This window comes from Temnothorax nylanderi, unplaced genomic scaffold (genome assembly GCF_030848795.1).
Source record: "Temnothorax nylanderi isolate EJ_2023f unplaced genomic scaffold, tnyl_v1.0 TNYL_tig0175_pilon, whole genome shotgun sequence".
Lineage (NCBI taxonomy): Eukaryota > Metazoa > Arthropoda > Insecta > Hymenoptera > Formicidae > Temnothorax > Temnothorax nylanderi.
In genome coordinates this window covers 39,125-65,462 of record NW_027249237.1, presented here as the reverse complement: position 1 = coordinate 65,462, position 26,338 = coordinate 39,125, and the positions used below count along the sequence as shown (strand labels likewise).

Below are 26,338 nucleotides of genomic sequence, written 5' to 3'. Positions count from 1 at the left end.
CTGTACAGTTGTGATATAGATACTTCTACGTTACATATACTTGCTTCTCAGTCCGTGCAAACTCACTCGGGATTCTGTCCGGTATGCACGTGCAAAGCAACTTTTCACGTGAACGTAGTCGAGCAGTCACGCCGCGAAGATGCACGAAGCGTGGAGGTCGACCCGGCAGAAGTTATCCGTGACTCGAAACTCAGACTGGATCCTTGCGAGCGAGGCGGTCGTGAGCAGCGATCATGGATTTCGTGGCACGCTCTCTGGCTCGCCACGTCTTCGTCGTGCCCACGATATCTCTTCTTTTAGTACTGAACTCATGGAAGCCCCGTCACGAACGTTATTAACGAATCGTGGACGTGACTCGCGCGAATCAATCATAGGAAGCCGCGGGTGTCTATAGGGAGCAAATAGTTGTTACCATTACTCGCCTCCCTGTCAAGTTTCTTCAGACCGCTTTATATTCCCTCTCCGTCAACATTATATGAATTTTACGACGCGCCACCAATATGGCGGTTTGTTCAATTTGTTCTCGCGTGCAACGTTCATATAGAAGAATGCAACTCTATAGGTTTATTGTACCATCGATTTGCTTCAAATTAAGAATATTACGAATCTTTTTTTTTCTTTCTTTAAAAAGTAAATTTCAAATAACAATTTTGACTTGTATCGTGCTTGTTCGCTCGAAAGATAAAACTGGGTTTACTGAAATCGTCTGCTTCTGCTACGAATGCTACATAAAATGTTGAACCATATGCGGTCTGGTGAGAAATTAAATTAACACGACCGACGGTTTGTTTAGTTAAACTTGTTTTTATCGGCCAAGACGATTGTGTAAGAAGTTCTAAATCGAATTTCTATTTCTACAGGAGAAAGAAGAGGAAATATGCAGAAAAAGAACTGATAACTAGAAAAGAAAAGATTTATTTTATTCCGGGTATAATATTCCTGAAAAGATTAAATTGAAAGATCCGATTTAACTGATACACATAATGAATACTATAAATAAGAAAAATTAAAAGAAGAGAAAGAAAACAAAAAGAAAACCAATATTTCTAAAGCACTTTCAGATAAAATCACGTTAGCTTAATTTGGTCAGCGAGAATTTTGTACATCAAAATTATGTTCACGTTCAACCGTTACCGTTATCTGGGCTTATTCTCTTACATTTTATCTCACTTATTACGTATTCCTGCTTCTTTATTTCTCTTCGTCATCCTACTCTCCGTGTCTGCTCGATTTTTTCGTACGCTTTAAATCGTTCCTCTTGGTCCATTATCGTTGCAACAAGATTGATGATCTATTCTTTTATGTCAACTCTGTTCTATCCAGATTAATAAGATATAATTTCAATGAAATTAATTTCTAATCAATGCAAACATACACACGCAAACACAAATTAAATTTTCGCGATTTATAGCACTTATATATTGATCTATATTAAAATCAAGTCATTAAAATCTTTGTCCACGAATAATTATCCGAATATTGCGAATTTGATTTTCGTTAATTTGATTCTTTCTTGCTTGAGTAACATCTTGGTATATGTCCTGTATGTTTTATCATTCTTCGCGTTTTGGGCGTTGAAAATAACATAATTCTTCTTATCGTGTATCTTAATCGGAGTTTTACATGTCGCCGATAACGAGACATCGCGAGGTGTGCACACCTTGAGAAAACGTTGACTTTCGTCGACTGTGAGGGAAGATCAGGAGCAGGACAGGTCACGTACGCACTCGTGAGATTTGTATGTTACGAAAAGATAGTGAGCTTATATGTATTCTATTTTAGAATTTCACGTGCGCGTTTCGTGTTTTCTCGTTTCTCAAGTAAGTTTGTTTCAGATTTCTAACAAGATAAATTTGTATATGATATGGGTAGATATTATATGTAGATAAATAACGAGTTATCATGTCGCTCTATATATTCGTATTTTCTCATTAATGTTAGTGTATATTTGGACGGCAATTTAACTCCAAGAGTCTTTTATTAAAATTATTAACAGATTGATAATTTCAACTTATAGAGATAATAGATATCTAAATTAATAAAAACAGTAATAGATATTGATTCTATCCTAAATTACACATAATTTCAAACAAACTCTATTAAAATATTCAATAAGTCATTTTCTTGTAATATGCGAATCTCCTCTATCATCTTTCCTCATTTATATTAATATTTTAATCTGTCTCTAAAAAATATAATCGCTTTTGAGTAGTCAGGATCTGTAGACAAAGTATCTCTCTCATAGAACATCATGCGCCTTTCTTTCTCTCTCTCTCTCTCTCTTTCGTGTGGATTAGCACATTGTTGCCCCAGACTCTTCAATTGTTTGTCTTCCGGTATACACGCGCATTTCTTGAGCACCCTTATATCTCGCCGTCACCATTGTCGTGCAAACGTTACACGGCCGACACTGTTAAGAACGGCGACAGAAACGTGGAACGTTCACCCGCATACAAATTGATCCTTTTTGCTGGCGGGCTCGCGCGTCCTTAGCGGCACCTACGGCCGCGCGTCTCCCTCACAATCCGCCGAAAAACCGGCCTGGACACACGGGCTACAAGGGGGTTGTCGCGTTTTGTGGAAACAATCAGCAGGTTGTCGCGAAACAAGGATATGAATGCATAAGCAGCGCAGTTAACACGGTTGCATGCCGTGTTCACCGGCTCTCTTTTTGTTTTCGACCCTCCCTCAAAGGACGCCGCTTTTGTGCCCGAGTCCGACTCATGTGCGCGAGGAAACCGAGGGAATGAGGGTCGGAAAGACGAAGGACGAGGAACGTAGGTCCTCGCGACGATATATACGATCGATGTCGTCGCATGGCAAAATCTTTTTCTCTTATTGTTTCTCGAACTCCTCGCCATCCACGATGCTCTGCATTAGTCGCTCCTCGGGAAGGACTTTCTCTGGCTTTGCAACGAAAAATTCCAGTCTTTTGTCCGATCAACAAGCTTCCCGTATCTTTTTTTAAATGCCCTTCTTTATATTGTTGATGCCTTATTATTGTTGCGCATGTCCTGTGCCATTTAAAATGCGAATTACTACAAAATAAATATAGGGTTATATCATTTAAGAAATCCAAATCGATGTCTTATGAATTTTAAAAATGATAAAATTTCTAGTTTTATACATATGTGTGACCTAAGAGCGCAGACATTTGAGTTTTTTAGAGAAAATTTAGTAAAAGTAATATTCACTAATTTTCCAAAGGCGTTAAATAAATAAATAAAGATGGACCAAAATTTTCATGTGCAATTCACGGAATGCTCAATTATGAGCTTTTCGAGTAAGAGGCTAAGTTAGATAATTAGTCTAGTTCAAGGTGTTTAAACTTAACGGATGCCCAGAAAAGATTTTTGTCGTTTTTTCCCCATATTTTTAACAGTGGTTCTCACTAGTAGGAGCATGTCTCGCTACACGGAGAGAGAGAACCACGCCTCTTAATCTCCCCTTGTAGACGTTGATAAAAAGCCCGTGCGATCCGTGCATATACGCCAGTTTGCAAACAACAAACGCGAGAGTGCACGCGGCGCGGCGCGGCGTCGCCGAGGCCGACGTCGTTTTCGCAGGGCACCTTCGACGTTTACTTCTTATCGGATCAGGTATGAGGGAAGGGTAGATTACGCAGGTACAAGTTGAGAAAAGTTAACGAGGCCTGGGGCGGACACACCTCAGACGATCAGCGATTAGTCACTGAGAAGTATCGAGGAGAGCGTACTGATCTGTTTGGTGCAACAGTGACAAATGCGTCTCGCTTATGAGAAACGAGAAACGCAAAAAGGCCTCCTTTCGTTGATACAGTTCATTAAATTGTGATTTTGTCTGAGAGTTTAACACAATGAAGCTCAGAATAATAAGTATACGTTTGTGCTGTCTGTGTAGGTAGTGCAAACTAATAATTACGAAGAAAGATTCTTAGTAAGAAATTTTATGTTATACATAGAATATGAAGAACATACATGCGATATGTGTAAGGTATTATAGACCTTACATAACACAAAATAATACCTAGACATTAAATGAAAATTACAGTATGTAACTGAAAACTGAAGAAATAAGAGAGAGTAAATAGAAACGGAGAGAAAATTTATATTTCTGTTATCATTTATGTCATATTTAAATGTATATATTATATTCTTATGACAGTTTGAATATATGGCAAATAAAAGTTGAATAATCCGTAACGAAAACATGATATGTTGTATTAAAAGCAATATTTTAGGTTACATAGTATTTTTCATTGAATTAAAAAAATTATAAGTACATATTAAAAAATTAATTAAGAATGATCTTTATCTGGTGTCTCATAGACGATAAAAATACATTACGGTAGAAAACCGCGGATATTATTTATAAATAATGATCGGACACACACAATTGCCGGAGCTGATGCCGTTTTATTTCTTATCGCGACTGTAAATAATTATATTTCGTGGCTTTCTTAATCACGGTGAAATTTCAGCACTGAAGCAAGACGTGTCGCAAGTTGAAAAAGAGAGCTTCTTTTTCCCCCCGCAATGTGAAAATATTAACGAGTTCTTATTATGCAAGTTACAGAGATTCGTGACACTTTGTTAGATTTTATCTAGTACTAAGAAAATGTTTGTCTACCATCATTATTCTCTTGTCGTTCTTTGAAATTATCTTTCTTACATTATGTAACAAGCAGATAAATAATCAATATTCTATTACAATACCATGTATTGAGCAATCATTATTTCGACGATTACGAAAATAATAGAGTATATTTTCTACTTGGAAGAGTTATTATATTAATCTCTAATTATGAAAATATATATGTTAAGTTTAAGCTTGCTTAATTCTCCGCGCTTTATATAGACTCGTAAAATCGCAGGACGCATAACAAGAAGATTTAAAATATATTTATGCTACGCGTACGCTTTGCATCACACAGTCGCGATCACACAGAAATAGCTATAAAGATATGATTAAAGTTCCCTGAGACGAACGATAAAAATTTGCAAGCTTGGCTATGCAATTAAGCGAAGTGTCGACGGCGCCCCAGTCCTTTGAGGTCGGGTTAATTCCGCCATTCGAACGGTATGTCTGGAACCGGTTCGCAGCTTCGTAATCCGGGTGTCTTCGTATTTCTGACCAGAAGTCACCAGTGCTATGTAAATCCTTACGAATTACAAATGTAACGTATCAGAAACATGTTCATTATTCTGTAAAAAAAAATTGTCTTGAAAATATTGAATTCATTAACTCTATAAATTTTTACGTATATATTATTGTTAGAATGCAAACATGTATATATTAAATCGATTTCCTCTGTACTTTTACGGGTTTGTATCGGTTTGTGGAAATGTGCAGATTTGCACACGCGATGTATTACGATCGCTGTTGTGATCCGAGCAGTACTCCGGAATCTCCCACGTCCTTCTCGTTGGCAGACAGCGTGGTACCGCAACGACCGAGGAGAATCGCGACGAGGAGGGCGGAGAGAAAACACATAGCACTATCACGAGCGACACGATCGAGTGCCTCGTCGCCGATACCCGGCTGGTCGTCGAGTATCGATCGTAATTAATAGAGACGATCCGAAGAGACGTCCTTAACGAGACTACGAGAGACACCCGCAATCAAACTGCCGCCGCACCGCGCCGCGCGGTTCGACGTCATTTGTTTAAGTTGATTCTCGCTTGTCGCATCCGAATAAGGCAACTCGTGTTCGCCACTCCGCGGGGAGTGCGAAAGAACAAAGAGGGAACGGAGAGTGAGTGCCGGGATGATCTCGCTGGATGAAATCGCGACGAAAGGGAGAGAACGGAGACGAGAGAAAAAAGAGGGGCGAACAGGCCGAGCAGACACCTGCTGTTAGCTGCATTGTCTTCCTCTCTTTTTCGATCTTCGCCCCTTCTTTCTTCGCCCCTTCATTCCCTCGTCTTTCTCTTCTTTCGTTTCTTCTTATTTCTCCCTTGCCGTCTTCTAGCGCGATACACTCCGTCGAAGGTAGTCCATAAATGAGGCGATGACACAACACTACCGGTCTAGAAGACCGAGTGAATGTTTTTTTCATAGCTACACGCTTTTTTGAAATTAAGGGATGGAGATCGAGTATAAAAACCATTTGATGCCGGTACTGATTAAATTAACGAGAACCCGATTACGTGATAAAAACACGAGGTTAAATTACAACGAATATTTTTTAATCCTTTGCTCATCATACAGAATGAATATTAATTTAATGCTTTTAATTAATTAGAGGAATAATTTTCACGAGATTAATATCTGATCACTAACATTAATGTACATTTTCTAAAAATAAAGTGGATTTTATCATGAGAATTACGATAACTGGAATTATACCTAAAATAAATTGACTTGAAATTAATAGTTTGTCCGAGAAGCGAACATATTTACGATTCTGTCGCGCTGTTCATCAGAGCGCGACAACGTGTAATGTATATTATATGATATGATAGAGGATGCATAGCATTATTCAGGCGCATATAATGAATATCATTGCCAGGGTAGTTTAGAAACACGTGCTGCAAACACGCCAATCAGCGTAACTCATTTTAGTGGCTGATAGTTATTGATTTACACGCGTAACTCCCCAAACAATTCAGAGTGCTAATGAAAACAGAGATTTCAACGCGGGATGATTTATACTGATTATCTTTTGCGTCTCATCTCGCTTAATATTCGCGTAAAAAAGTATAATCGCACTTTCACTGAGCATTTAATTCTAAATGCGACTGTCTAAATTTTTGTTATCTCAGGCATCTTGAACTTTTCTTTCGGATTAAAATATGCAACACAGTAAGACTCAGGATCCAGTTAACGCATGGTAAAAAGGAAAGTGAACAAAGCGTAGGTAAATGACTCTTGTGGCATAATTTCTCCTTTTTTCCATGCGAAGAGAGAGAGAGAGACCAAGTACAAGAAATATGCTAGCTAGAAGATTAGAGAGTCGCGTTGATCAAACGCAAAGTGAGCAAATGCGATGCTCTTAACATCGTGCGCTACTTTTCCACTGATTGCCACTTTTCTCATTTCAGACACTCATGACAACTTTAATGCCAGACATGTGACATGCACGGTGAAGAAGGGAGAGCGATGGCAGCGGCGGAAACAGTTCTCCGAAGTTCCTCCGATCTTCTCCTTGTTCGTGAAAATCGACGAGCTCACGAAGCAGAAGAGGGAATCTTCACTCGGGTCACCCTGACAAGGCCTACGGGTTCGTGAAGGGCATGAAAGCTCATCATGTTCAACCACCGACACAGGCCACGAGCGCTGTTGACCTGCAACTTCCTCGGCGTGACATTCCTCTTGCTGATCGTCGCCGGTAGTTACGATGCGTTAATTCAACCGAGTTCTACAGATGTCAATTCAACTGAATTCGTCAAAGGGAAAAGTGAGTTTCACGGCTACTTCCATTTGGAGAAAGCAAGAGAGTGAGAGAGGGAGGAAGTTGCGAAAGCAGAATTACGATCGATTTGAAAATTATTTTCGACTAAATATTTGATCGTAATTCTTCGCTTTTATAATACTTTATAATACTTTATAATAACAAAAAGTGGAATAAATATAGCAGTGCAATATTTTTTAATGATAAAATTAATGTATGCATTATAAATTTTTAAATAATTTTCATCATTAGTTTTAATTATTTATATGACGATTATTGATTTTATCATTAGAAAGTAGGGGAGACCGGGGCTAAGCCGACACTATTTTTTCAAAGGCAATTTTTAATATTTAATTAAAATTTTTAGGCAAATTCAATGGTACATATTTAAAGAGTGTTTCTTCAGGTACAAAATTGATTCAGGAAGTTTTGCTGTACGTCGCTTTGTTTTGCCGCCAGGAAAGGAAAAGTGACGCGAAGACTAATTTTCGAATTGAAAAATGCCGGGGCAAACTCGACACCCCGCCGGGGCAAACTCAACACTTTGTCTGATCGACACAATTTGATCTGGAACTTATTTTTTACTGTCTGAAAATGAAAATACATTGTTTATTGTGTATTTAAAAAGTACAAAAATTCGGAATAAAGTAGCTAGAACAATCATTTGAAATAATGAGAACAAAAATTGTTGAACTTTCAATTATCTTCATCTAAACTCATGTCTGAAAAACAATTAATGCAAGTAAACTCGCGATCGGACGTGCGCATACATTTGTCATGAGCCATACGGCTGCATGACAAGCATCGTTTGTTACTGGGAGCCGACGAAACGGCGTGGTGTTGACTTTGCCCCGGACGTCGTTTTTCACTTTTGTCACTTCAAAAACATGAACATTTTGAAAATATGCAAAAACGATTATCGGATTCATATAGAGCATCAAATTTCCCATCAAAATCACTTACCGGTAGATTCGCAAGAGTAAAGCTCGATGAAAGAGTAGACATTTTCGAGAGATCAGAAAAATTACTTTTCACTATCAAAAACGCTTATGTCGCGTTAAAAATTACACTATAACTCAGAATGTTACCAAATTCCGTTGATAATACTGGCACATAAAGACGCATTTACAGTAGGAAAGGCAAGTTTCTACGATAGATTTAAATTGGCAAAAAGCCTAGTGTCAAGTTTGCCCCGTTGTCGGCTTAGCCCCGGTCTCCCCTACTACAATATATGTTTATTCCACTTTTACAATTGTTTTAATTAGTTTAAATGCCTCATAATATAGGTATTATATTTATTTATCTTATAATTATATTTATTTTCTCTTTTTTATAACTAAAAATGTTCACGTTTAGACAAAGTATCGCTGGAATGTGAACATGTCGGTAATAAAAAAGAGACGGTAATCTTGCGAGCATCAGTGGATCTAGCATTGGGGAAGTAACATAATTTATTGGCGCATAAGAGCGCGTATCGTTGCTGCGAGCCAACTTTTTAACTGGTACGAGCGTACTCCGTTCTTCCTAGCGGAGAACCCTTGGTCGTAGATCATCGGGACCGTCTAGAAAAGTAGAAAGCGAAGCGGTGCGCCGCGCCGGCTCGGTGTGGGCGTCGCTTGGCTGAAGAGTCCCTTTTACGTAGGACCTGGAAAGTACCGTTTCCTCTCTTATCTGAGGGAGAAGCTGGAAAAGGAGAGAATATGACGAAACTCTTAAAATCTTACCTCTTACCATTCGTCCCTGATTGAGAGCGTCTAGCGTCGCGCATGACCGTGTAAGTGCATCTACGAGTGACGATTGTGATAGTACGGTATATACGCGCTCTTGGACACGTGGGCCACAAGAGCTTGACCCATATAAAGTGCGGTGTTTACATCGGTGTTGATGACCGCCGCGCGTGATAGTCGCCAGTGCGTTTATCGTATTGATATATATATATCTATTATCAACTGTCACGACATGCGCTTCGAATGGACCACACGCGCGGTTTGCGGAAGTTGCGGTTCCGCAGGCTTCGATGACTCCTTGATAAGATTTATCAGATGTCAACATAAATTAAAGAGAATACCATGTGACCTGAAAGAGATTTTAAACAGGAATTGATTAAAATGTGAATGATGATTTAAATTGATATATTTTACTTACGCTTTAACAGTCATATTTAATATATTTTAAGATTATAATAGTTTTGTACAAACATAATTTCATATTTTTAATGTCTTTTTAATTTATAAATAATTAATGAAACAGTCAAATTAATACATTATACTAATTAGAACTTTAAAAAACATCTTATATGTCTTTACTTATATTACTTATATTAACTAAAAATTATATATATGTATAGTAATAATTCAATTATAAAATATAATTTTTTTTAACTTTATTCTTGAACGCAACAAACAGCTGCTCTTTTAGCATCGTAAACAGGCAGGTGCTTATTCCAGACACAGAATTTTTTTGTTGGATCACCGCTAAAGAGTGGAACGACATCGACTTCACCCTATATCACTTGATTTATTATACACTTTATGACAATGCAAGCGCTTGGAACCGATCATCATCCGCCTCAATGATGTTTTACTGACTGATGAATAATAAATACGAATCTTCTGTCAGATTTATAATAGATAGTTTGAAAGCGCTTCAAATTTTATCAGAAAATATATATGTTCAGCAGACCTATCCGAGTACTTTCGCATAACGCTAATACTAATAATCTCTATGTAAATGTTTAGATGGATGGTGAAATCAAATCTTGCAGCAAATTCTTCGAAAACTGCGCAACTTTTACGGACGGCTTTTAGGATCTAATTTGAATAGCGTTCCGAAGCGAATTGGTATGATCAGCGGAAAGATTGTTAAAATGTCTTTCCATTAGCACAATAACCGGAGCGTGGAGGTTGCGCATTATGCAGCTGAAAAGTGCAGTTTGTCTAGCGCGTTTGAACAGCCATCCAGAATTCGTTGCAGACACGAGGAGATACCACCTAAAGTGGCCTCCATAAAGGTTTCCATTATAATGATAAGCCCCGAGTCGATCTCTTTCTACCCATTAGGCGGGAGTAAAACCTCCGCCATGTTGCGCTCTACAGCCTCTATTTTGTTCGAAGAAAGAGGTAGAGAGGATGACGGATAAACAACAAACCGAAAAGGAGAGAGAGAGAAACGGTTTGGTAAGAAAGGATTTACCTTGAAGGGATTATGGAGCCGCAGTAAATTAATCGGGCCGTCTTTATCGTTCTCGGCTTTTAAGGTGTATCGCGGTTCGGAATAAAGCCTCTATTAAGAGGCGAGTGCAGCTCCGATAATCCGCCACGTAAAGACGCAAGGATATTATTTGCGCAAGAAAATAAAGGGGTGACGTCGGTGACGTTTATTAAAAAATCGAATTCCTCTGAAAAATCGAGTGTACCCCCTTGACACAGCAATTTCAGAATTCATCTTCTGACTTATACATATATCGACTTTGATCACGCCGACTTTCGCGCAGGATAGACATTCATTATAAAGTTCATCAATTTCTGTCCGACCTCGATAATTATTCGGCGTGACTTGTATTATTTAAAATCTCGCGATTACTATGTGTAATTTCTAATGGTTCATTTAATAGCTGTCAGAATTACATTTTAAGGATATTTCTATATTTTTAATATTAACAACTTTCTGATGGGGTATTATCATAAAATAAATTAAATTAAATTAAAATAATTATTTAAAAGCCATGATTATTAATGAGATTGGGTATTTCTTGCAGCTTTTAAAGTTATTATTGATTTATTATGTTATTTTTTAAGGGAATGAAAGAAAGAGAGAATGTTTGATTGACATAGTAATCAAATTCGCAAATACACGCCAAGAGATTGGCAAGGTTTTTACTCAAGCTTAGTCAATTATCGCCCCAAGCTCTTTATTTATATCTTCAGCTTCAAGAATAATCGACGAACAACGAGACGTTTTATTCATTATATCCCCTGGCCATGAAATACAGTGTCCTACTTCACTCATTTGCGTACCGACCTAATCTTCGAATCTCGGAGAATTCCTGTCTCTTCAATTCCGCTGACATCGGTATCGTCCCTTTGATCGGCCATATTAATTATTACGAACGTTTCTTCTTGGGTGGCTAGGGAATCTCGCTTTCTCTGCCATTGCTTTTGCCAGGTTTCTTCACCTTCGGCGGAATCCTTCGGCAGATTGTATCTTCCAGCGTATCCAGCGGGTAAATACGGAGTAAATAACGAGACAGTCGCAGAGCAGGAAGAGAGATTATCGAAGCATAAGCATGAGAGAGCATCCATCGAGGCAGAAACGAGATACTGCGTGGTGCGTTAATACCGTTTTCTCGTTCGACTTATCATCGTCGTCGTCGACGTATAAGTGCGCGCAAGGACCAGACAGGGACATCTGGGAGGCATGCCTTAATTGACCGCTCGGAATATCGACGAGATCCCAGAGACGGATTGAGACGTCAGATTTCCGAGAGACGTTCGCATTTTTTGCTCACCAATGAAATATAACCGCTCAATATGCTCGGTAGATTTATTTATGTACTTCGGGATTGCGTCACTCGAGTCAACCAGAGTCGAAACGCCACCGCGCGTTTCTTTTTTACTGAAATCTCTCTTGATACGTCCTAAAAACATCGATGTATCTCGAATATTTGTGACCATCTATTTGTATAATTTTTTATCATTTCGTTTATAAGATCCTTAATTAAATCCCATTTATTTTTACCAAATTTTTATAGAATAGAGCATAAGTCTTCTTACAATTTTCGAAGTTTTAATACTATAAACAACTTGAGGCATGTCTAAAAGTTACCGATTTATATTATTTATAATCAGTAATAGATACACAGATTAAGATACAGATCTAATTTCTCTGAGATACTTCTGGTTTTTGTACATATTTCCGTACTGTACGTACTGAATATTTGCCTCATATGACATATAAGAAAATTCTGTTTTCAAGACCTTATTATTAGCAGGACGAAGTATTTTAAATCTATCAAAATAGTTGATCGGTTCAGAATAAGCAATGAGTACGTGGTGATTGTGCAAGGCTCTACGACTGCGATTCAATATTCAATTGAGGCAGCATTCCAGGGAGAGATTGCACACGTGGTATAACAGATGAGCCGATTCTTATTAATCATTTTCGCCTGACGTCTCTCGCAATGTGCCTGGCGGGCATTTCGCGGGCTCGTGCGACAATCCTGAGGGTAACAGGTGGCCTCGCAGGTGCGTACCCGACTTAACGGCCTCGCATTCGTTTCGCCAACGTGACCGGGCCGAGCTCGTATCGTTCGTGATATGAATGCACTCCATCGAAGGGTAATCAAGGGTTTTGGACGCGCGATGACGCGCGCGCGATCACGAACGCGATCACGAACGCGACGACAATGGGCGTCGTTGCGTTGGTATGATCGAGGCGAGATCTCTGAATGCCGCACAAATGGAGCTGTCAAACGTTTTTTTTCTCAAGTTGCACATTGTATGCCAAATCAGAGAGACTTAAGGTGGCAATGATCGTCGATTGACATGATGACGCGCGAAAATGACGACGATGAAGAGTGCAGTCTCGAATTTTGTGTATGACATTGCGGCGTCATTATTCAGAATGAGAGTGGAATATCGGTGAGACGCTCGATGAGACGATGCAGAGAATATATCTAATTTGTCTTGAATAAAATAAAACGCATCATTGATATGAGATACGTGGTATGCATGTTTTTTCTTCTAAGGAAATAATTAATAACATTGTATTAAATATTCATGCAATTTTAAGTAAATATGGTTGAAACTATTGCATCCAAAGATGCAACTATAAGGAATTTCTCAGATTTACGGTTAATTTTTTTAAAACTAATATTTCAGGAACTCTTGATTTATATTCAGTTCCTGCTTCATTTATTTTCGATATCCCTCTACTTATCTTATATTTCCCATTGTGTTATTGCCATTTATATTTATATTTTAAGTGTTGACAATACGGGTATCGTAGATTTGAAGATTTGTACGTGAAGTCATCTGTATATGTCACGTCGATCAAAAAAAGCCAAGGAACAAAATCTTCCCATCATCCATAATCGAATCTGATAGTTGCACTGCCCCGCGTTACATGTATCAAATGGCGAAGAGGAAAAATTCTTTAAACGGTCAGAAGATGAAAGATACAGCGTTTGAAAAGTCAGTCAAACACACGGTTCTTTCACAGCAAGTTGACTGCTTGATCGATGGCGAACATCAGGTCGCCCATAGGCACCGACAAGTCTAGCAGAGAAATGTGGGTGGGACGATGAGGGTGCAGAGAGGCGTGTAGGTGGCTTTTTCACATTGATCGCATCGGGAAAAATCTTACGGAGGACGGGCAAGCTGGAGAGAGAAGTTGACACGTGACAGTGTGTCCAATCTCTACAAAATGCAAACGCAGAAAGTATACGTTATCTTCGTATATTATGCAAAAAATTGACATCGCTGCATTTCGCCCAATTTCAAATTCAGATTTCGAGAATAAGTTGCACTGGACATATCACAGTTAACTGTGAATCAATATGAGAAACCAAATTTCTTGTTTCAACAAGAACGTTTCGTGTTTTATCGACTTGGCCTCCTACTGACGATATCTTTGCGTGTTGCGACTTTAATTGCTGTTTAATTGCCCCGTCAATTAAACTTATCGCTCGCATTCCGTGATCCATTCGATGTATGTGTGCATAATACAAACATAGTCCGTATAACATCGACTATACGGACGAATTTCTGAGAGCTGGAATTTCCCATCGTCATATTCCCATCATGAGAACTATTTCAATTCAAAATTTATTTTTATTTTTTGTTTTAGGAGATTATTGCAAGTTTTAGGTGCAAATAAAAATGATTACTTAAATAATAATGAGAAGTCATTTTTTATTCTGCATTAATTATCGATAACAATAGCCTTCGCCCTTTAACTTTTTATAATGTACGATTTATCGATGTAAATTTTATTTATAATATTTAATTCCGAAAAATGTAATGTTAATATATATTTAAACTTGAAAAGAACTTATTTGATAAAATGTCTGATTTGGTAGACTTGCTGCAAATTTAACACGATTAATTTGTTTACGAGAGTTGAATACGGCAATCGATGAAGATCGCATCAAATTTAGCCTGTTCCACAGCTTTATTACTAGTAAGCTGAATTTCTCTCGAAACCTCGCGTTTTCTTAAGCTTTCGCGCAATCTTTCTCACAGTTGAAGAGCCCGCGAGGCGTCCATCAAGCACTTGAGGCTACACACACGATGTTAAAAGGGACAGGTAATTTAGCGCGCGTTACGAAAGGACGGGGCACTCGGTGCTGCATGATGCTCGATCAGGGATGTTAAACGATACCGGCCCGAGGTCAGATATTCGCGCGGGATCTACGTCGCGGATCGGGTAGATTATTGCACGATGCCGAGGAGAATGATATAGGCGCACGCCCACGTATAACTGTTATCGGCCAGGCGATCATCGATCGACGATCACGTTCGCGCGATTAAATCTCGAAAAGAACGCCTCTATTGCCTTGGATCTGAAAATCTAAGCTTGAGCCTTGCCCGGATTATCGCTAATCTAGAAATTAGTATGTAAAATTACGACTGTAAATATCGACACAACTTTTAACTTGATTTAATCTGAGAAATATCATGGATTACTTTAAAAAAAACCAACAATATTCGTTCCAAGACACTGGGTCACAAAATTGTTTAATCGAGTGCACAGTTAGTACAACACATACGCATTAAAAGATATTAACAAGAGCTTAAATAAAAAATAATTGAAAACAACAGTAATAGAATGCAAAATAAATATATGTATTTTCAGTGTTCTTTGCTGAATTCTTCTATGTGTTTACGAAAAATTAGAGAAAATATTGGTCGTTTTAATTATTAAGTCTTGAAAGATTTATATTAGGTATTGAGCAAAAGAAATAAAGATGAACATATATATTATACAAGTCGAAACTTAATGATTGATACCGTTCGTGCTATAGTATATATCGAATTATAATTTAATTATAATAATGTCTCTTGGTGTCGTGCACATTAACACTCCTCGAGATGATGTAACTCCGATGTCTTCTTCTTCTTCAAGGAGCAAATATACTGAAAAAAGACGTATGTTTCTCTCAGAGTGGTCGACACCTGCTACGAGATTCGCGCGAGATAAATCAATTTTTTTTACCCCTGCACATATCCTTGCACGACCGATTGATGAATTTTGCTTGCAAACATTCCTCTATATAATTGTGTATTTTTTTTATTAAAACTAATACGCATCTCATAATTTAAGAAAAATTTAGTATTATATGAATATCCATGCACCGATTTCTAGAATTGATTGATGAATCAGAAAGATAATATTATTTAAATTCTATTCATAATAAAGAGAGAATTCAAACTCATTTAATGTTTGACAGTCGATTAATGTCAAGTAAAATTAATTAAATATTCTTCTTTAGAATATAAATTTATAAAATTGCAACACCAATATAAAAAGCAAGAAGAATACACATATATATGTATTATGTAATTAGTGTACATTTCACATTATTGTGTGTAATTCTACTTTTGCATTCCTATTTAATTTGCCTTTATTATATACGCCAAAATTAAGTTATGAAATATAATAATAAATTAAATTATAAAATATTTGAATAAAGATACATGATTATACATATATCTAAATAATGTTTATAATATTTGGATAAATAGCGATAATATATGTTGATTTAGCGTGGTATCATACATACGGTATAAAATATTTCAAATGTACATACACACGTTTATCTGTGGTTAAGTGATTCCAAAGGCAGACAAAGCGTCGTGTAATTGCGAGTACAAGACGCTCGTATATCAAAATCTTCACCAGACCAACGACGGTGGAAAGCACTCGGGCAAGATTGTTATCCGCTGCGCAAATTGTACGTATCAACAAAGGAGGGTTACAGACGATTCAAACTCGCGCGAGTTGAACGTACAATGCAGCCTGTGCTACTTTACAATAAGCATTATTTTGCCGTGTTATTGTTATTTTTATAGTATTGGTCAAAATGCTTCGCAGCACGTGTCATAACATGAAAAATAACTGAATTAATTATTTCAAAAAATTAAAAATTGGTGGAATTATATAAATGTGAACATATACATATGTATATAAAAATCTGCAGATTTTAAGTTATACTTAATAAGTTAAAAGTTCAGCAAATATGCCAAGTAAATTCGTTTCAAATAACTAGCGAAATAATACATGATATAAATGCGTTTATCGCGAGAATGCGACGTGCATTACATGCTGCAGCCCACTATAACACCTACTAAAGTATCTTTCGACGAAGAAAGAGCGTTTATCACCGTAAGTTAGATTTCACTTCTCCGCGTATTAGCATTTGCAGACTGTATGAGGGAAATTTATTTCTCTCTAGATGACAGCAGCACAAAGTTCTTTTGGCTAAGTAGTAGTATAAATCCTAGTCGCTAACGTCACACATTGAGTCCAGAATCAATGTTATCACGCGCAATCCAGTTGGACAACGCAGTGGAAAGCATTAACTCTCTATTATTCAACGATTTTTATAATATCCTACATAATATCATCGTCACCTCCTATTTCATCTGCGAGATTTAGCACATCTGTGAATACGTTACATATATTGTATAGTTGTTATGTGGATTTCTACAAATTCGATACAAGTCATTGCCTTCGTATTCGATGGAAATACTTCCTTAAATATAGTGAAAGCTGATACTTCAAAATATTTATTTATATATGAAAAAATATACTTAATATCATTATGTAATTATACTATCAATACATTTTGCATATAATTCTCACTTATCTAAATTTAAAATTTTTATCTCTCTCAGGATAGATTATTATTTTATATTATTTTATTTATCAAAATGTACGATTCACACATACACTTTCAATCCTTGTATAATTGTTATATAATTATCATACAGACGGCATAAAGTACTTAACAGAAAACTTACAAAAAACAATTAAATCTTTAGATGCTACACTTTTCTTCTTTTTGCTTTGTAAATATTGTAGTAAATACAAGATTAGAAAAAAGATTAATTCAGAGAAAAATTAATATATTTTGTTTTATAATAAAGATGATTTTTCGTAACAAGTAATTAAAAATGATAATGTTTATATACAAACAGTGATTGAAAGTCAGTATTCTGTACTTGAAACAAGAATGAGTTCGTGTGTCCTGTCTGTGAACGCGTGGTCCAGCTTGTCGGCTGCTGAGGTTACCAAGGTGAGATGAGAGAAAGAGAGAAGTAGAAGAAGCCGCGGGAAGACAGAGGTAAAGGGAACAAGATGTAGCGAATGTACGATATATCGTTGGGAGAGAGAGAAGCGAACAAAGCGCATTCCACACGCCATCATTTGTTCCTTGTCTGCGCCGCGCCGTCCTCGGTACTTCATTTCGATTCGTCATTATTTCCTCGCCTTACTCCGCGCTTTATTAATGTATGTGTCAAAAAAGAAGACGGTGTTTGAACTTTTTTTCTTAAAAAAATCGGCACGGGTGCGTGGCTATAAATTATTGCTATATAGGTAAATATACCCCTTTGCAGCATTATAGGATAAACAGTGTATATTCTCTAAAAATGCGTGTGCGCAAACTTATTTTAATATCTTTAATCTAATTTTTATTAAATTATATTACTCTGTTGCATTCTCAGTTTTCTAAAATAAGAAACAAATTCAAGATTTTAAATATACAAAAAGTTTGGATGGAAATATCTTTATTGACTCGTAGTAGAGTCTTAATTTAAATTTATTTTTGTACTCTATATAACAAACTATTATTCATTCAATAACGTTATTAATCCATCGAATAAGGTATATTTATGAAACAATTATTGCTGTTTAATCTTGTACTCTTTGTGAGATAGTCATCTATCTTCTATTCTATGACCGTACGATAAGAGTGTGTAAAAACGTTTTCTCTGACAGCGATAATTAAAACCAGCTTGTAATTCATACGCGTATCATAGTCACATTATCATAATGATAAACTTAAAATTAGAACCCATTATCACACAAAACCAATTATCAAAAGTACTTTATCTAAAATAGCTTTACAATTGAAAACACAATTAAAAACAGATAAAAAATTTAATTGTTATCCTCAAAATAAAAATAAAATTTAAACTAGCAGTAAATAAGTATAGCTTTAAAATGATAAGTATGAAATATAAATTATTCCTTTGGGTTTAATATATGACTAACTTAAATTCTTTTCCCCTAAAATATTTATATTTGTGATTCAGGTTCTCCTCGATTTTTCAATTATATGCCTATAGGCAAATGTGTATCAAAGGATTAACTCAAACATAACGTGTCGCGAGTGCCGGTGGCGCGAAAAGACGAATAGAAGCGAGAGAGGGAGGAAGAGTCATGATCGAGCGGGGCGACGTGAATAAAACGCCGCCGCGCCGCACCGTCGACATAACGAAATCGAAAAATGGAGGTACATGAACGCGCGAAGACGTACCGCATCGTAGCCTTCGGGCCAGCCGCGCCACAGGGAGCGGAGGACCTTAACCGCAGACTCGAAAGCAATAAACCATAAAGCTATTAATGTTACGCCCTGGGATGGTTACGCCACGGTTATAACGTACGCGCCGGACTTATACAACCCCAGCTCGGATGTATCCCTCTCGTCGTCCTTCGTTCTCCAATCCCGCGCCAAGAATCTATACGCGAGGCCGGTCAGGATTGTAGTCGAACGATCGTGATGACAAAGCAATTCGTTTTCAGTCTCGGTGAAAGACTAGTATTGCCCAACACTAGTCATAAATTAGAATACTTTCAACGTCATAATGACAAGACGCTTCTCGGAGAAGAGAATTGGCTGCCGCTCGAGCCGCGAATCAAATTGATTGGGTGATAATCTTGATTGTGGATTAAGCGCTTTAGAGGACCACTTTAAACGAGATTGAATTGTGAACCTGCTGTTTGCGTTTAGAAATGTTTAATATTTAGAATATAGTAGACCGTAATCAAGTACCAAATTAATGATTAAACATTTTATATTATATCTCGCTTTTTTCAGCGTAGAGTCCTCTGTTTTAATCGCAAATTATTTTACGTTATGTTTACTCGAAATAGATTACAAGCTTTTGTTTTCATCGACTTTTATTATAGTATCCTGATATTTTGTATAGTAGTATGAAGTTCTTTTCCATAACGAAGTGAAATCCATTGGTCTTCCACTCAACAGTATTCAATTCTAAATTATTGTTTCTTTTTCCAGGTTTTTCAATCTTTTTCTCTTCGCTTTCAGCTCGCTTTCTGTTATGAAGTTTATTCATCTTACTTTCTCTTTTCCACTTATTAATAGGTCTTTTTGAAAACCTAAAAAGGTTTTTCATTTTATATTTCTTGTATTTTCGCTCTTTCTTTAACTCTTATTATTTTTTAATTTGGACCATTTCTAACTTTTGCTTTACCATATTTTTTGTACAGTTACTTACCCCTATTTATTATTATTTTTGTATTTCGCTCATTATGATGAGTTTTCCTCGAAATAATAAATTGCTCTCTCTCCCCCCCCCCCTCTCTTCCTCCTTTCCCTCAATTTTTCTGTTTTTATCCCTGCTCCAAAATTCTTTCTCACCTTGAATTCTCTTTTTCTTTTCTTCGAGCAGTTCGAGCCAATAGTTATTTCGCGCGTTTACGATACCCGGATTTTATTTCGTCGGGCATTTAGCCGCAGGGCTCCGTTTTACAGGGGGGTGGGGGGAGGTTAAGAGAAAGAGAAGAGAAAGAGAGGCCTTAACACCCAGAAATGATTTGGATGGTGGGGACTGTGAGAGGCTCGACAGTATCGATGTTTACGAGCTCAAATAAACGGCGCCGCCACCGCCGCCGCTCCCGCCATCGGCAGCGTGCGGTTATTTCGTATTACTTTGGGACTTTAATGGAGAAGGGAGCATTTTAAAGTGCCGTATAAAAATCTCTCGACGCTCTCCTTCTAGACGGTGGTCGGAGGACCCACGTATGGCTCGGTGCGACGTACTATTTTCACGTTCACAAAAGAAACCTCACCGCGGGATTTCGACGTCGCGTCTCGCCGGCCACTTATTTCTTTACATCCTGCATCTTCCTTGCCTCTCATATTTCGCGATTTTTGTCAGATTTATCATTCACGCATTTAAAACTGCATTTGAGACCGTGAAATTCCAGCTTTTGTTGCTATTCTCTTTGTATAACTGTTATATTAAGTATAATAAATATCTTCTTTGTAATACGTAACTTATAATACTGGAATTCTTTTAAAGTATTGAATTAAATTAAGAGCCTACATTAAGAGCCCTCTTTTTTTTTTATATTTCTTACAATTAGCCATTTCTGCTAAATTTCCTCTAAGCGATTGTAAAAAATATCCAGCCAGCGAATAAAATTAATATCTTAACCACGATCTTTACTTCTAATATCAAACTACGATAACTACTTGCAGTTAGTTGTAGCAGCGAGGTTGGGTTTCCTACGAACCTTGCAGATAATGGAGAAGAGAAGAAGGCGATATTCGCGCCACGCCCGTAATCAATATCACCGCCATTGTCTTCAGCTGCGGTGCAGGCGTCGTAAATTTGGCAGAATGTTAATTCCAACGCGCGAGAGCGAGCGGCTCTCGCCGGGCAATTTTCACAGCCCCGCCGTCGGGGATAATCACCACGTTTCTGCCGAGGTGTATCCCAGTCCCGAGGATCTAATGATGAATTTCGTGCTGCGCGGGTGAGCAAGCCTCGGAGCTTGGAAAACAAGAACGAGGAACGTGTCGGCCCGCCGACCTTAGCCGACACTTCTCGGCGAACTTCCACTTTCCTCCTGTCTAAACGTCCGTACAGCCATCACGCTTGTGGTGCTCCTTTTTATCGAGCCATCTTCCACCAAGCACGCCAGAGCGTCCATAAGTTCTTCTCGACGTGTCGGTTCGAGTCGCTATACTTTTCGGTTTAGGTCGTAACTCGTTTACCGGGTAGCATCTGTCGACTGTATTAGCTGTAAAAATGGTAGTCACGCAATAGCCATTTTTAGCAGCGATGATTGCGTATAAACAATAAAATAGGATACAAACTTGGACTTATTTTAGTTTGCTTATTACGATTTATTATTTAGAAGTCATTATCGTATTCTAAATATAATCGAAATGCTAAACTTTGTTAGCCTCTAGAGTAGATGAACGAAAAACTGTCTTGCTATAAGGTAGCAAATGACGAAACGGAATTTGTAAAGTTAGCAGAAATCGCTCTTTGTTATAATTTCTCATGCTTTTATTTTGTACAATAACATCGAGAATATGAACATAAACTCATCTAACTTTGCTAATTAATGTATTAATATGTAGATTATCTTAAAATATAACAGCATTTTCTAAGAAAATTTCGTCGAAGCAAGTATCCTTCCTATTTATCAATATCCTATTATCAATCAATTTTTTAATTTCATACAGAAATAATTTTTTCCTTATTCAAGTAATCATCGGACAGATTTTTCAACAAAGATTCGCAGAAAATCTGATCGCTCTCATCATCGATACGCTGCTTAATTTAGCATTCATTATCGTTCTTGATATAAACTACAGAAGAAAGTTTTACTTGTTAACGACAATCTCTCTGTGTGTCAAACGATTAAAAATCCTGCGGTATTTCACAGCGGTATTCTTCCTTCGATGAAAAATCGCCGCCGGACAAATATTCCGACAAATATTCGCCATACCTCTTCATTATGACGATCAAGTCATTCATCTTCGATGCGGCTCGAATTCGTGGGGACTGGGGACACGAAGGTAAGACGGTAGAAAACCTACGTGGTCCCATCGCCGATGCAGATCCACATTCAGTCTGCATTCTCGAGGCTCCTGGCGCCATGTCACAGTACGCGCATTTGGTATCCCGCGACTCTCGGTAGCATCTGGTCGATACAAAATACACCAGGTACACGGGGTACGCGTTCGTTCCGCCCGGTTCTTTCCCTCCTTGGTTCGCGATCTCCAAGCATTGTCGGCAACGACGACGAGTCTTCTTCTGCGGTACATCCCTCTGAGTACCTCGCGCAAGAAGGATGTCCTTACCGCGCAATTATTTTCGCATGATTCCGATCGCCGGTCAGATTAAGATCGCCCTTTCGGCACCGCGTGCCGATCGCGGCCGCTCGTTTGCGAACTGTCCGCGATGATGCGAGTGCGATTTAAGTTGCGAGCAAAACCAAATTCCGAGGGAGCGAACGTGCGACTATGCTCCCCCCGGCGGCGGTCGTTTCTTTGCTTCACAAGGAATTTGCGCGAAGCTATATCTAATAAAGCCTTGGGCTCTTTTCTATAGAGTCGTTTTTACGTGTCAAGGAGACTTTACTTGTTCGGTTAATTTCTATATAACATTTTTCGCGATATTTATGATTATGTCATAATTATTGATAGAGAGTTTTGTTGTAGAAAGAATTATATTTAATAAGACAATACTTCTTCAAAGTATCTTGATTTTTTATTATAGGTATCATTTCAAATAATACTTATGGAAATAAAATAAATAATAAAAGAGAGGTATGTCTAAAAAAAACACAAATTCTTCCTCTTGATTAATTGATATTGAAAATTATTTAAAAATATCTTAAATTATTCTCACTGCAATTATTTTTAGTAAAGAAAATATAAAATAAGGGCATAGAAATTTTTTATTTAATAAAAAAATCTATATTTTAATTAAATATAAATTTAAAAATATTGTAAAAATTGTATTTTATTATTTTATTAAATTTTAGCTTTTGAGATTTACACGAAATTATATGAACATACCTATCTTGAATTTACTTTTACTAGCGCCCATAAAAAATTACATAATAAAAATAATATTCTATAATGATAAACGTTAACTTTTCCTTCTTATTGTCAGTCTTGATAGAAATTTAGCGTTCTTTTAAGAGATAAATTCTAAATTAATTTTGTTGACATGAAAGTAGCTCTCATGTATAAAGTTTACATAAATGTCTTTCAATGTTAATATTACTTCTTGGTGTATATACAGTTAAATGATCATTTTTTCTAAGAACTATGAGCAACTTTATGGTTTATAGGAATGCCTTATTATGTTCTGTAAGCCACAAACGTTTGCCATAACTTACACACGAAGTACACACACGAAGTCTCTAAAGTCTAAATGTATGCGTCGGTTATTTAAACACAGTCAACTCCAGATTGTAATTGCACAACGAAATCACGGCGGCGTGTGTACTGCATTTTATAGAGGTGGTTCGCCCACCAATATGACACGCTTCGTACTTAGAACACTATCTATAGGTCGCGGGAATACTCTTGACAGTGTGGGTGGTATCTACAAACTATCATAATCGGAAATGAATTACACGCGGTTTCTTTTTATGTACGCGGAAGATCTGCATCTAATCTCAATATTTCACTTCAATCTGAACCATTATTTGAATTGCCCAATAAACTTACTGTGTTAAACTACGTATATACTTGGAAGATGTTATTATATATAATTTATAATACTCATTGATGAACAAATACCGTTAGATCGTCATTCATAGCTTCAGCATTAATTTTAATATGGAACTGATTTACGCAATAACAAATTATAGTGGCCATTAAAAGCAAATGTATTAAGCTAAAGGATAATAAATATATTATAATTATATTAGACTAAGGGAAATAAATAAAATAAAAACATATTTATAGTACTATCACTCACTATTATTATGATTATTTCTCTAGATTCATTTATAATTTTAAGAAACCAAGAGAGAGATGAGAGTCTAAATAATGGCAATCTCTTTAATAGCGCTCTATATATAGCTTAACTTTTTTAGAAATGTAACTTATATATGTTAATTGTTTTGTTTGTAGTTTGCATCGGTACAAATGGCCGCCTTTCCGTGCCGTCCAACAAACAACATCATTACCGGAATCTTCGAGACCGGTACACCAACTGTACTTACGTCGATGGCAACCTGGAGATCACATGGCTCCAGAACAAAACCTTCGACCTCAGCTTTCTCCAGTACATACGGGAGGTCACCGGTTACGTCCTCATCAGTCACGTGGACGTGCGCAGGATCGTCCTCCCGAGCCTACAGATCATCCGTGGCAGGACCCTTTTCAAGCTCAATATTCACGACCACGAGTTCGCCCTCTTCGTTACAATGTGTCAAATGCACAACCTGGAGATGCCGTCCCTTAGAGGTACGTTATTTATCTTATATTTTATTCGACATATATGTTAACTAGAATAAAATTGAAGCGGTGAAATGATGTATCTCTAAGATACCTCCGAATATTTATTTAATTATTGTCCATAAATGGAACCAACGATTTATGCTTAATTTATTTTTATAATTTATAACGTTCCTTTATGTACAAATGAACAAACATGTTTTAACATTTAAATATAAATTTCAAGCTTATTAATATATAAATTCGGTATTCCTCAAGTAATAAATTAATTTGTGTTATAAGTAATGATGTCGCGATCGAATAATATTTAAACGAGAAATTTCAGAAATTTTAACTATCGTTTCGTTTGTGACGATATTTAACTTGTCGCTATTGATTTCATCATAGATATACTCAACGGGAGCGTGGGCATGTACAACAACTACAATCTCTGCCACATCAAGACAATCAATTGGGAGGAAATAATCACAGGCCAAGGAGGACGATACTTTTACGTATACAATTTTACATCGCCGGAACGCTCCTGTCCAGCATGCGACGAGAGCTGCGAACAGGGCTGCTGGGGCGAAGGTTCGGAGAACTGTCAGAAGTTCTCGAAGACGAACTGTTCGCCTCAGTGCTGGCAGGGCAGGTGCTTCGGTCCTAATCCGCGCGAATGTTGCCATCTTTTTTGCGCGGGTGGTTGTACCGGTCCCAAACAGAGCGATTGTCTTGCCTGTAAGAATTTCTTCGACGACGGCGTATGCACACAAGAGTGTCCGCCTATGCAAAAGTAAGTCACGTCATATGTTCATATCTTTGCCACAAGATTAATGTAAAATGCTGCAAAAGATATTACAATACATATATCCAGATGCTAAATACTATAATTTTTGTTTAATACAATTAGACGAACGAATAATGCTGTCCTAAATTCTTTTAAGTAACGAATTAATGTGAGAAAAAACTGATATAAAGTTTACTTATAGTGCAGATTATTTACATGATAAAATTAATAAGAAAATGTTATTAATATCTTAACGTCAATTCTTTTAGATACAATCCAACAACATATTCATGGGAAGCCAATCCTGACGGGAAATACGCGTATGGAGCGACCTGCGTGAGACGATGCCCGGAACATCTCTTAAAGGACAATGGTGCATGCGTGAGATCCTGTCCGCCGAAGAAGAAAGCGGTGAATGGCGAGTGCGTTCCTTGCGACGGTCCTTGCCCGAAAACCTGCAAGGGCGTCGAGAAGGTGCATTCCGGTAACATCGACACCTTCAAGGATTGCACCATTATCGAAGGATCCATCACGATTTTGGACCAGAGCTTCGAGGGTTTTCAACACGTTTATCCAAATTATACATTCGGCAAACGATACGAAAAGATGCATCCCGATAAATTAGAAGTTTTCAAAACGCTGAAGGAAATTACGGGCTATCTTAATATTCAAGGAGATCACAAAGATTTCACGAACCTTTCGTACTTTCGAAACCTCGAGGTGATCGGCGGCAGAACGCTTACGGAATATTTTGCGTCGTTATACATTGTCAAGACCTCTCTGGTATCCTTCGGTCTTAGTTCTTTGAAGAAGATCTATTCTGGGTCGATTGCCATTTTAGAGAACAAAAACTTATGTTACGCACAAAGCATTAATTGGAATAGAATCAAGAAATCATCGGAACATGAAAGCCTTTTGTCAAATAATCGAAATGAGAGCGAATGCAGTAAGTATAATA

At 37.4% G+C, this 26,338-nt stretch overlaps 1 protein-coding gene across 3 annotated transcripts in view; it reads left to right on the top strand.

Moving 5' to 3' along the window:
* Egfr (epidermal growth factor receptor) overlaps nt 1-26,338 on the top strand; it is a 154,039-nt gene that overhangs the window by 119,400 nt on the left and 8,301 nt on the right. For 2 of the 3 annotated variants that reach the window (XM_071716070.1, XM_071716069.1), the window contains 4 exons: nt 7,023-7,378; nt 24,288-24,623; nt 25,002-25,386; nt 25,650-26,326. In XM_071716070.1, coding sequence (XP_071572171.1) covers nt 7,228-7,378; nt 24,288-24,623; nt 25,002-25,386; nt 25,650-26,326 — 1,549 coding nt within the window. In that variant the 5' untranslated portion in view covers nt 7,023-7,227. The remainder of the gene's footprint in view (nt 1-7,022; nt 7,379-24,287; nt 24,624-25,001; nt 25,387-25,649; nt 26,327-26,338) is intronic. The other variant, XM_071716071.1, reaches the window with a different exon arrangement.